The sequence below is a fragment of the Rhipicephalus microplus genome, chromosome 6 (genome assembly GCF_043290135.1).
Source record: "Rhipicephalus microplus isolate Deutch F79 chromosome 6, USDA_Rmic, whole genome shotgun sequence".
In the NCBI taxonomy this organism is placed as follows: Eukaryota; Metazoa; Arthropoda; class Arachnida; order Ixodida; family Ixodidae; genus Rhipicephalus; species Rhipicephalus microplus.
Window position 1 is genome coordinate 186,119,436 of NC_134705.1, and position 12,979 is coordinate 186,132,414.

General features: G+C 49.6%; 2 protein-coding genes across 7 annotated transcripts in view; one reads left to right on the forward strand and one right to left on the reverse strand.

Moving 5' to 3' along the window:
• The window catches only part of LOC119168255 (uncharacterized), a 523,033-nt gene that overhangs the window by 316,053 nt on the left and 194,001 nt on the right, over positions 1-12,979 (reverse strand). The window lies entirely within an intron of this gene.
• The window catches only part of LOC142765731 (XK-related protein 6-like), a 281,750-nt gene that overhangs the window by 213,497 nt on the left and 55,274 nt on the right, over positions 1-12,979 (forward strand). Inside the window, exons 3-5 of the mRNA XM_075867242.1 lie at positions 2,379-2,563; positions 3,634-4,020; positions 4,634-5,114. Coding sequence (XP_075723357.1) covers positions 3,705-4,020; positions 4,634-5,114 — 797 coding nt within the window. The 5' untranslated portion in view covers positions 2,379-2,563; positions 3,634-3,704. The remainder of the gene's footprint in view (positions 1-2,378; positions 2,564-3,633; positions 4,021-4,633; positions 5,115-12,979) is intronic.

A 12,979-nucleotide genomic window follows, 5' to 3' on the forward strand; every position in this document is an offset into this window, starting at 1 on the left:
GAAGATGACGGGGAATACAGGGTAAGGCGACGTATAGAAAGGAAAGAAAGGGGAGAGAAGATGGACGACGCGGGAAGACGCCGATTGCTCGGCCCATCGAGAACCGGATTCGGCGGGCTGGAACGCCGCCGGGTCGTACTTTTCTACGCCCCTCTCCGTCGTCGTCGAAAGCTATAGCTGGCTTGAGGAACCAAGGAACACGACGATCGAAGAAAAATCTTTGTCGAAGAGGCGAGGATGGCGTGAAGAGGAAGAGGAATGAAATCGCTGCTCTTCGGCGAGAAGTGAGCGACTTTGCCGGCTGAACGAGAAAGTCCCCAACATCGAACGCCGTCAGTTCGCGGAGAAAACCAGAGGGGAAAAAAGGAGGAAGGGAGCTGAAAGTAAGCCTGGGTTAGCAAAACGAAGGGTTCAGTGACCTCACATAGAGAGTCATAACTCTAACACCAAGCTCTAACTGCAAACCATTTAGCATTAATGGAGACACGACGAACCACACGCACTGGAAAAAGTTCGTATTAGAAAGCTCTGGAATCGTTTTGATGATTTTCTTGTTGGCGGGAAACCTTATCGACTTCGTAAACGTAAGTCCTTCTGGCCATTAACAAACTTGAGCACTCAGCATAAAGTCTGCAATTTATTATGACCCTTTAAAAAGGGTGTCTTTATAAACAGCACAGAGACGAATCATGAAGGAAGACTGAACAACACGAGCGCTGTACAGTCTTCCTTCGTGATCCGTCTCTGCACTGTTCCAATATGAACGCAAGCCAACAAGCCCAACTCTCCCATTTCGTCCCTATAGCTCACAGCGCCTCCACCGGAGCGGGTTCTCGACCGCGTTTTGTGACACCGAAGTTTATCCAAGTCACTACACTCGGGGACAACTCTCTGTGGCAATGAAGGGAAAGCTACAGAAGCCAGCTATAGACCGCCCATACACTCATCCGTGAAGTAGTCCGGTTCAGCACGCGTTTCGAATGACGGCCGTGTTCGAGTGATGCCACTGCATAAAATTTGTTGTCTGCTTACACATCCAATTGTGAGTGAAACTGGTTACAAGCTACTTCGGTGAGCCATCTAAATAGCTCGAGGCCGACGACCGCTCACCTAAAGGCGAATACACCATTTCGGCTGTGAGATACACCTGAAATGTGCGACGTTTTCAGACGTGCAAAAAGCGCGTGACGACGCTTCATGTAGCAAAATAATTATCTTCTTGGTTTGTGCGGCGTCTCTTCGTAAACAGCATCCCATAGAAAATAAAGCAATGTTGTTAATTCTTTATGATTTTCACGCCGAAAACCAAGACGCCTTTGTGGGAATGTTCTTCAGCGGTGGCACACGCCCACTTTGGTTCCGTATATAGCCCTCCCTTCGTTGCCACAAAAAGTTGTCCCGAGTATAGGGCAACCTATCTGACTGACTTGTTAAAACATTTGCACCGGAGGAGAACACGCGAGAAGCCTTTAGAAAAACCTATGGGGGCTTTGAGAAAGACCGGGTTTACGGCGGTGGCGCAGAAATCAGCCAGGCCAACACGGAACGCGCGACCTCCGCGTGGCATACCTCGCGCCGACTGGTGATGACTGTAGGAGAAGCTCAGCCCTGTCCGATTGGCGAAGACGCTGAGAATGCCGTGCACGGAGATCATACGTATACGTCCTCAAATGGCACCACGACCCCTTACGTGGAAAGCTGCCACGGTGATTGATTGATTGATTGATTGATTGATTGATTGATTGATTGATTGATTGATTGATTGATTGATTGATTGATTGATTGATTGATATGTGGGGTTTAACGTCCCAAAACCACCCAATGATTATGAAAGACGCCGTAGTGGAGGGCTCCGGAAATTTCGACCACCTGGGGTTTTCTTTAGCGTGCACCCAAATCTGAGCACACGCGCCTACAACCTTTCCGCCTCCGTTGGAAATGCAGCCGCCGCAGCCGGAATTCGAACCCGCGACCTGCGCGCCAGCAGCCGAGTACCTTAGCCACTAGACCACCGCGGCGGGGCGGGGCTGCCGCGGTGGTTGAAGAACCATAACTTCCAGTTCGCGTCACAATTGATAGTGTATACGCACAAGTTTGAATACGTTATCACACGTAACAGCATGATGAGTACGTTCATATTTAGAACTCAGGAAGAGACAGCGCTACTATAAAAGGAACAAACAAAAAAAACAAATATCGTACGAAAGGACAAGCGCTATCCTGCTGCCCTTGTACACTTGTGTCTTTATTGTATATAGTCCCACTTTGATTTTCAGTAGTAGATATGCCCTTTATAGTGAATCAATATGGGGAATAATGCAGTGACATGAGCCTAAATATTGCCTTGTCACAGAGAAGGTCTCTTTTCTCTCTTTCAGGCTAGCCCGACAGAACATAACCGAGCACTCCATCAATTGGTACCGCTTGGATTCAACAAGTAAAAGATAATAACGGAGATAATCCAACCCTGGAAGTGAAGACAGGTCGCCGCTGTACTCCTCAACTGTATATCAGCACCACAGCGGGTCACCAAGCACCAAGACCACCTAGTGTACACATGAACGTAAGTAGCTTTTTTTGTAATCGCGATAAATTTCATTCCCAGACGGCACAGATCGCCTGTGTGGGCGGTACTTAAGTAAGGCAAACGTGAGTGCTTCATGCTATGCGACGCTGTGTGTGTGTGTGTGTGTGTGTGTGTGTGTGTGTGTGTGCGTGTGTGTGCGTGTGCGTGTGCGTGTGCGTGTGCGTGTGCGTGCGTGCGTGTGTGTGTGTGTGTGTGTGTGTGTGTGTGTGTGTGTGTGTGTGTGTGTGTGTGTGTGTGTGTGTGTGCACGCGTGCTTCCACACATCGTGCTCAGAAAAAAAGACTTCCATTCTCTCGAAAGGCACAGTTCACAGAGATCGCAGGAAAATTTTCAATTGTAGACCACGTACTTCGTAACTCTTATGAATCCAGATTACCGCCGTCGCCGTCATGTCCCAATTACACGTACTCTGAAAGCGCGAAATACAGCGCGCTTCGAGACGGATCACATCTATATTTTTTATCGAGGATTCGTTGGCAAGTATGATCTTTTACCGGTAAGCTTAATTAAAGAAGTATATATATATATATATATATATATATATATATATATATATATATATATATATATATATATATATATATATATATATATATATATATAAGGGAAAGAAGTGTATACCTAAGGACTCGTTTTTCCGTGTTTTGACACAATATTAATGAGATCTAACAGACAGTAAAGCCAAGGAATGTACAGCAGGGGAAGTTATTAGAACCAATGGAATGTAAATAAGAACAAATAAAAGTGGGTGAAAAAATAACCAGCCGTGAGAAGGAACGGCTGGTTATTTTTGGTTCCTGCTCACGGCTGGTTATTTTTTCACCCACTTTTCTTTCCTATTTACATTCCATTGGTTCTAACAACTTCCCCTGTACATTCCTTGGCATTACTGTCTGTTAGATCTCATATATATATATATATATATATATATATATATATATATATATATATATATATATATATATATATATACCTATTTCCCCCTCTATAGTTGCCTTATTAGAAGAAGCCGACATAAAGTATGTTCGCGTCTCTATTGCACGCAGCTTTTGCGTCATCATCGTCCTGCTTCTGCACCCGGGGTCTCGGCGGCCGGGCACGGCGCCACGGCCTCGCGATGGTAGTGGTGCACGAGGTGGAGCTTCTGGATGAGCACCCCGTGGCCAGGCCTCCGTACCTGGCCCACCTGCAAGGAGGAGGAGCCATACCGCAGCACCTGCACCACTCGCACCCAAACAGGCACCTACACGGGGGCTTCTCGGCTCAGCCGCCGCAGCAGCTCAAGCTAGGACCCCCCGGGGGATCGTCGTCCCTCCCGCGGCACCACGGCCAGCCTCCGTCGGCACCCTACCACGACCCGACGACGGAGGAAGACGACGACGAGGACGAAGAGGATGACCTGCCAGAGTACGCGGAGGCCGGACCACCCACGGGTGAGGAGCAGATACTACGGGCGCTGTCGTGGCACCGCTTTAGCATACGTGCAGTGACGTCATCGTCATTCCGATATGTGCGATGCTTGAAAACCGGGGTAGAACGAGAAGACATTACATTGTGCGCTGGCGACCAACTTTTAATAAGCATGATTGCCACCGCTCATTGTTGAGTCTTCACGTCTTCTTTCTCGACCAGTTCTTTAGCACTGTGCAGAACAATCAAGCGGCAGTATTAATGTCGAAGATGGGCGCCGAGGTAAGTCTGCATAACGAACATGACCATAATGGGCAGGCTCTTCTTGTCCTGGGTCGCATGACCATCATTACCATGATGGGTGAGAGTTGCGCCTATCCATGAATAACACTCGGATAATGATCCTCGTAGGCGAACCTTGTACTGTCCTGAAACAGCCCTTGTGAACTGTTGTCCAAATGTTTCCTCGTACTCGATACTCGTTCGCACAATGATGGTCACGGTCGTGGTGAAAGTGCCTCTTGTCATGGACTCCCACATGTGTGATGGCCACAAACGCTGATCCTTTTCTATGCCCTCGATACACACAACACCTGGACCTTGATGACGGACGCTCTCGCTGTCCTGGACCCGCAGGTCCACCACCCGGCTTGGCACTCATCGACCGACACCCCTACCTATGCCCGGCCTCGGGCAGCGCCCACCGTCGCTCGCTGCCCACGGCAGGCGGGGACGCGTGCGACACCTCGTCCTCGGTGCCCCTGGACAAGCGCAGCGACCGCTTCACCGCGCTCAGCGCCCTCTTCACGATCGTGTCGCTGCTCGCGTACGCGGCCGACGTGGGCTCGGACGCGGCCACCTGCTACTTCCTGTACCTGGAGGGAAACCCCTGGTGGTTCGGCCTCACGCTCGCCGTCACCGTGGTCGCGGCGGTGACCGTCAACGCGTTCAGCCTGCGATGGTACATGCACGACGACCGGGAGAGTCGCGCGTCGGCCAAGGAGCTGGCCGGCGCCCAGGGCGTCGTCTCCACGCCCGTGCACCGACCCCGCATGGGACCGCTCGGGTGGGCGTTCAGAGTGCTCTTCCACCTCACCTTCCTGGGACCGGTGGTCAGGTGAGCCCTGGATTTACGCGAAATTCTATTTTCGGGAAGGGAGCGGGATGTTACCAGTGCGCGGGGTGAGTGGACGAGCGCCTATTTGTATGCGGGAAGGGGCGTGGGTCTGGAATAATTTTTTGAGAGGGGTGCGGGCACCCCTTTGGGGGTAACGTGTGCTCCGAGGGAGGGGGTGTGGGGTATCTTCTCGAATCCTGATGGAGCAGACATCAGAACGCAGCCGGTGAAGATTACAACACTTTAATGGGCAAGCTTTTGCCCAGAAGAAGAAAAACTCTCAGTGTCCAGGACACCCGCTGTACAATGATGGCGGCGAGCCCGGACGTCTACTATTCTTCTCGTCTCCGAAACTTTTCGGCTTCAATAGATATCTTTTCGAGCCTACCAGCGTCATCACTGGTACTCGCGATAAAATAAGATTACTCGTGCCCTGCGCGCAATCTTCACAAAACAATGTGAGACGATCCCAAAGTTTCCGAACACTGAGGCGCAGTTAGCGACCACTGGTGGTCACCCGCGTTTGTGGAAGTAGCCTTGTAATATTAAAACGTACTAAAAACACGCGCACATGGAAGTACAAGTCCTTGAAGTCGGCTGACGAAGAAATCACTTTACGCATCTGCGCTATAAATCTACGTATCTGCGCTAGAAACGTCACTCGCGCGCTAATGTGCGCCGTCAAAGTCATGTCGTCTTGGCGCTTTACCATCGCCTTGCCGGGACACGTCACGCACACAAGAGTACAGAACAACAAGAGTCGTCATTGCGACGGCGATTGTATCGGGCAGAAACACGCCTTCACCGTGATGTAGCATTTCAAAGTCCAACTCCGGTAAGTCTTACAGAAAGTCAACAAACTGCAATTTTTTGTGAGTATCAGATGCATTCACACCCTCGATCAATTGCTTGATGTCGTCGAACTGTCCAGGGCACCACAAGCACAGAGGATGTCGGGCCGAATTCCTGTATTTTTACCTTGAGTGCCCCCAGATGATACTTTTTAAAAGATCTTTAAGAGATACTTTTAAAAGATTTAAAAGATCTTTCGCACACCCCCTATATCGGCCATTTCTGAAGGTGTGGCACCAGGATTCTAACAAGACATCGAAACATATCCCGACAAAGACCCAAGCGTGAACACGAATAGGGGTATGTATCGCGTACCTTTCAGGGTTACGTGTCAACACATGGCGACCGTGTAGGCAATGCCTCCCGTGCACTCCCATCGCACAGTGCACGGGCCTCAACCATTTTGCTTCCACCTAATGCGACCGCGGCCACCGGGATCGCACTGTTCTACGTTACGACAATACGCCGCAGACAAAGCAGAATAAAATAATAATAACGAAATTAATAAATCAGGAGAGCGTCTAGCCCGATGAACTGGAGCTCGTTTTCGTCCAACTACTGCCCAACGCAGACGCGCTATGCCAGCCTACGACGCGGGCTTAAGGCCTAACCACACGTACCCGTTTCAACGCGTCAGCGCGCGGCTTTCTGACGCGGCACAGCGCCCTATCCATATGCAGAGAGAGGGGCACAACTACGCGTACCCGGGCACCCTCTTTCTCCATGGGGAAAGGGCACGGCGCAGCGTCAAAACGTCAGACGCGCTGCAACGGGTACGTGTGCTTAGCTAAGCCTTGACGCGATCGAGCCAACGAACGCGCATCTATAAAGCGCGAGACAGACGTGCGATTTTCCGTGCGATGCGGCGTGCGGTGCGACAGCCGGAGTGGTGACGTTTCGTGACGTATCATCGCATCGCACCGCCTCGAAGCCGGTGCGGCGAGCATTAAACCGGCCAGATATTTTCGTCGTCGCATCGCACCGCCGCATGACAGTAGCCAATCACAGCGCGAGCATACGAGTGACGTCACGATGCTAGTGGCGCCATCTCCCTGTCGCCGCTCCAATCACCTGAGGTCCAAGGCTCAAGACGAGTCGATGGAGCGGTGCGAGCGTGGACTTGCTGACATCGCCGACTGCGGCGGCGTGACAAACATCGAGTACATTTCCCCGGTGACGTGATATTATTCCGGGTTGAATAAAGTGATGCTTGAAGTGTGCTTTTTCTACACGACAACGCCCGTTTTGAAACCGCTAGCAAGATCAGAGATCGTGAGCAGCGATGCAAGGTCATTTCGCAAGTAAACACAGCTACCGGCGTCTCTAAGCGCTGGCTCTCTTCGCTTCCACCTTTGCTCTTCACATCGATGGCATCGATAAATTAATAAGGTATGCTAAAGCATTACATACGAGTGCAATGCTTGATAGTGTTGTCAAAAACAAGCGCTCGATGACGAGCTCGCGTGTGCACGGCGTAGGCGAAATCCGGCGCCCGCGATGCTAGGCCTGCCTGTCGGAGTCGTGAATAATCAGCTGTTGCCGCGGTTATACGACGTGCTTGTCGTTCACGAATGCGATTTATTAATTACTTTTATAGAACGAAGCGTGACTGCGCAATGTCGTTTGTCTTGAGCCTCATTACGTGTATACCAAGTCGTTCGACCCTGCATGCCGAGGCGCCGCATGGGGGCGGAGCCTGCCGCTGATAGCTCCTTCGCCCTCGTGTGTCCAGAAGCGTCGCACGCGGCACGCCGCACCATGCGAAACTAAACTGCACGCCGCATCGCACAGAAAATCGAACGTCTGTCTCGCGCTTAAGCGCCCGGTTGCGGCACATACTACAGCGCTCACCACATAAGCATACAAACATACGTATGGCTTCAGCCATGCTTTATTGGTCGTCCTCGCGAACATCGCCCGCAAGCAAATATGATACGCACCGTGAACGCACGGGCGCTTCAAGCCCGATTCCCGTCCCAGCCCCTTTCCGAAGGAACACTATAGCGTTCTTCCGTCTTGTACCTCGTCTTTATCACCAACGTGCCCGAAGCCCCAGAAGAACATTACAGGCGTTTGCATTGTGCAAAGAGGATAAAGAACCGCGCGAAAAAACGAACGTACCGCGAACACTCGTGCAGTGGCCGCCCGTTTTTTTCTTTAAGAGATTTTGAGTGCGAATAAGGTTGCCGCTACTACACAGAGAAACAACCACAATTTCTTTTCACAAGAAATTTTCAGCGGCATCAGCGTTTTTTTTTTTTCTGCGTTCCTCGCTTGTACATGGAGAAACAAAGAAAAAAAAAGGGGGGGGGGGGCGGCAACATCCTTATAAAGGGACACTTAAAGAGAAACGCTGAGTCGTTTTAGAATGATAAACTGCCCTCTGATAACTCTAATTTCACAGGTTTTACTGTCACAACTCCATTATTAACGGGGTAAAAAATCAAAGTTGAAGTTTAAATTTTAAATTTCTCGCCGTTATCTCCGCACGTGACGTAAGAAATTCCGCAATGTATCTTTCGTATTTTCGAGACATTGCCTCAATGAAATTTACTGAAAATTCGTATGCTAAGTCTCTGGCACCCACCGATGACAATTTACTTCAATTTTATCGATTAGAAGGTACGTAGGACCCAGAGGGCATTTTCAGAATTTATGACGTCACAGTGTGTGGTGCGAGAATCTCAAGGGGGCGTCGCCACTCGCAGTGCGTTTCCTCGCTTGCTAAGTGTCGTGGGGTGGTAAGAGTTGTGTTTTCGGAATTGTGATATTGTACTTTATACTAATACGCGAAAAAAAAAACTCTCTGGTCTTGAGTGCCCCTTAAGGCAACTGAGTCTTACGATGCTTCGTCAAACGCCGAAATTGACCACCAGCCTTCGGCGTCGGCAGCATCGTAGCGAGTTATACAAAATATCATCACGTGCACACGTCACTTCATGACGTCACAGATCAAACATTCATGATGTCATCACGACGTCACACGATGACGCAAACGCACGACAGTCACCTGCTCAAGAGTGGGCCGACAACGGAAGCAGCCCAAAAACCAGGTGACATGCAAAATGCTCGCAATGCTTGCGATCCTGTTAGGCAGTGAGAAACCATGTTATCGATGTAGAAATTTCTTTTTTCGGGGGGGGGGGGGGGGGGCGACCAACAAGTTGACTGAAAAGAAAAAAAAAGATGGTTATCGTTACAGAATTTCAGTTTTTACATTTATTTTTCAGGTATCAAATGAAAGGCCATGCCCTCAAAAGCATACCTACCGTAAATGTACTGCCATCTATCCTTCGACTAATGGTGTCCGTACCCGTTTAGGCCATGAATACCGAACCTTGTTACTTAAGCAAATGTTTTCGGTGCGACCACTGCACAAGCACATGCGGTACATATGCGCTCACCGTGAAAGACACACAACAAAAAACACTCAAACACAATGGCAAGTACTCGGGAAAGCGTACGAAAGGAGACATAAAAAGAAGGAGAGAGGAAGAAAGAGAGAGAAAGACTCGAGCCGAAAGAAGCGCGCCGGGCCTATAATCCGCTCAGCGCGGCGCCGAGAAGTTATTGCGAAAAGGCCTCGGGCGAGAAGCGGCTTGCCGCGTCTTGCACCTTCAGGGAATCTGGCGTTAATAATGCCCGACGTGCGCACATATATACACCCAAAGACAGTCGCGGCCCCGCGTTGGCCTCGAGGCGCTAACGCATGCATACAGCGCCAAGGAACGAAGCACTTCTCCATATTTGTGTGTGCAAAACTGCGCATAAGCGTACATACCGTCTGTAAGCCGGCGCCTTCATCTTCGCCAGTCGTTAATTGCGAACGCGCGACCCGGGCGACAATTACAGCGAAGGCGTCGCCATGAAATTTTCATACAGTGCGGGTATACGTACATACGTATACAGACAACGTGTCTGCGCGAAGTTTGTTACAGCGCATGCGCGCGCGGCGCGCAGAACGCAGCACAACCACGACAGCATGGCGTCACCTTCGATTTTCTCGTTGTTGTTGTTGTCGATGTTGTCGTTGTTGTTGCTGTTGTTGTCGTTCTCGTCGTCGTCGTTATTGTTGTTGTTGTTGTTTTTGTCGTCGTCGTTGTTGTTGTTGCTGTTGTTGTTGTCGTTCTCGTTGTTGTTGTTGTTGTTGTTGTTGTTGTTGCTGCTGTTGTTGGCGTTGTTATTGTCGTCGTCGTCGTCGTCGTCGTCGTTGTTGTTGTTGTTGTTGTTGTTGTTGTTGTTGTTGTTGTTGTTGTTGTTGTTGTTGTTGTTGTTGATATTGTCGTCGTCGTCGTCGTCGTTGTTGTTGTTGTTGTTGTTGTTGTTGTTGTTGTTGTCGTCGTCGTCGTTGTTGTTGTTGCTGTGGTTGTTGTCGTTCTCGTTGTTGTTGTTGTTGTCGCCATCGTCGTTGTCGTTGTCGTCGTCGTTGTTGTTGTTGTTGTTGTTGTTGTTGTTGAGTGTCCGACGACCTGTTTCCTTGAATATAAAAAATTCCGAGTGAATGTCGCCCGCACGCACAAACCTCGCGCGCACAAGTTCTGAAACTCAGGCATGGCGGACAAACAGACACATTGATAGATTCAATTACTTAATGACTGGGCAAATTATTTCACAAGTTAATCAATCAACACTTACCATTGGCATCAAGGAGTGAAGTCCTGGCTACCCTTCTGTTTTAATTATTAGGAGTTTCTCTAGGTTTTCGTTCTATATGAGAACCAGAACCCGTTCAAATATTATATATATATATATATATATATATATATATATATATATATATATATATAGTTTCTTCTTTACGCAGCCATTGTCGCTAACACGCGTTGCATAGCTCGGCGCTTCGCGAGTGCACGCCGAACCTCGGCTCCCTTCCGGCCGCGCCGAGTTTCCGCAGTTTCCATTTCCGTCACTTCCGTATCCGTCACAAAAGGCGCCCGACTTCACCGACGTCTCGTTGTTCCCTTATGTGCATACATAAACAGCAGCCGCGAAAAGGGAGGAAATGGAAAGGCGTTTCAGCAACCGAAAGAAGGCGACTTCGCGACGTCGAGCCAAAGAAAAAATGGGGGGGGGGGGGGGGGAGGCGACGGAACAAGAAGAGAGTTGGGACGGAAGCAGGGTACAGGCGACGCCTGCAAAACGTATAGGCGACGGAGGAAATGGCTGTGGAAATGGCTGTGGTATACGGCTGTGGTATTGGATCTTTTACGGATGCTTTTCGGTAGCGCCATGTTTTAAAGGGACACTAAAGAACAAAACCATTCTTCGCGTATCGGTAAAGTTACTTCTTCACAATCTCGAAAACACCACTCTATCCACGAGGTGGCGCTTGGTAAAGAAAAAAAAGTTGCGGGCGGAGACGCCCCCTCGAGATTCCCGCAAACGACAACCGTGACGTCATAGATTTCAAAGGCGCCTCCTAGGTCCTGCGTAGCTTGTAATCGATAAAATTGGAATGCATTGTCATCTTTGGGTGCCGTAGATCCTAGCGTACGAATTTTCAGAAAATTTCATCGAACCAATATCGCGAAAAATACGAAAAACACAATTTTGAAATTTCTGGCGTCACACGCCGAAATTTCCGCGCGAAATTTGAAAGTGATGTTTAAACCTTGATTTTCTGTACTAATAATGATTTTACGACAGTCAAGAATGTGGTACTACAGTTGTCAGAGTGTAGTTAGTCAATCAAAACTAATTCGCTGATTGTCTTTAGTGTTTCTTTAAAGCGAAAGCTTTTCAGATGCCGCATCAGGCGCCAAAATCGAGCATCAATACCCCGCGCAGGCATCGGGAGCGCGAGTGATGCGAACAAAATCCTCATCACGTAACCACAACAACATACAACGTCGTCACGACGACATCGTAGTTCACCTAAATTTACGTCGGAATTACGGCTTCGTACGGTGACGTCACTGTACCATCGCATCAAGTGAGGTCACCAGACGACGCAATCGCACCTCATCGTCGTCCCTTGGTGAAAGGCGCGCCGATCACGGAGGCTGTGGGAAAACTCGGAAGTCACTTGAGCGCTTCGCCCTTCGAGCGCAGCACGCGATTTCGTAATCGCGGCTCGTGCGCATCGCCTTCTCAATGTCTAGCCTAGCTTCGGTTTTCCGCGGCCCACTCCCACCTTCCCCACTCTCACGAAAGCAGGCACCTACATACTACGGGCGCCAGAGAAAGGACCATTAAAGCCCAACGACCATCTTGATTCCAATTAACTCAACGACCAATATTATCCGATGAAACATGCCTTACGAGAATAACTGCGATATCCAACAGTGTTCACACTACGCGACTATAATACGCTAGGTCTCAGATAAAATCATGCAGTTTTTCCCCACTACGCACTTTGTTGCCTTTAATGTTAATGTATTAAAGACAAGCGAAGTAAAGATGAAAGTTCGACCTGGCAATATTCACTTTTCATAAACGCCTCCCTGGGCGCCGCCATAGCCCTCCTTGGGCTGTGCGAATTCGCGCGTCCCCTCGAAAATGCACTGGCAACGCTGCGCCCTTAGCCTTTGTACTCCCGCGCACAGCCCATCATGGCGGTGTTTTTTTCCTTCCTGTGAAAAAGTGTATAGAGCCCTCCCCAAATGTATCGCTGGTATTTCCCATTAAAAAAGCCGCAGAAATTACATAGCAGAAAAAAAAAGCAGGCCCTTATGTCTTCATCCCTGCCGGAAGCGCGGCGGAAATCGCCCTCTTAATAGAACACGTGAGCGCATAAACAGTTCGCCGGCTAACAGAGCCTCCCTGGAGGCATCGAGGTATAAACGAAATGAGGCGACGTGTTAAGCGAGACGCCGGCGAGTCAGGTGAACACAAAAAAGTAACAAGTAAAGAAATAAACAGCAATACTCACGCCTACACGGGCGGCAAACAAACCTTCCCCCTTTTTTTTTCCGTTCGAGCGGTTTCCACGGGTCCCGAAGGATCTTTTATTAACGCGCCGGAGTTGTTACAGCTTCTCCCCGCACCGCGACGCTTCCTGTGGCTTCCACCGC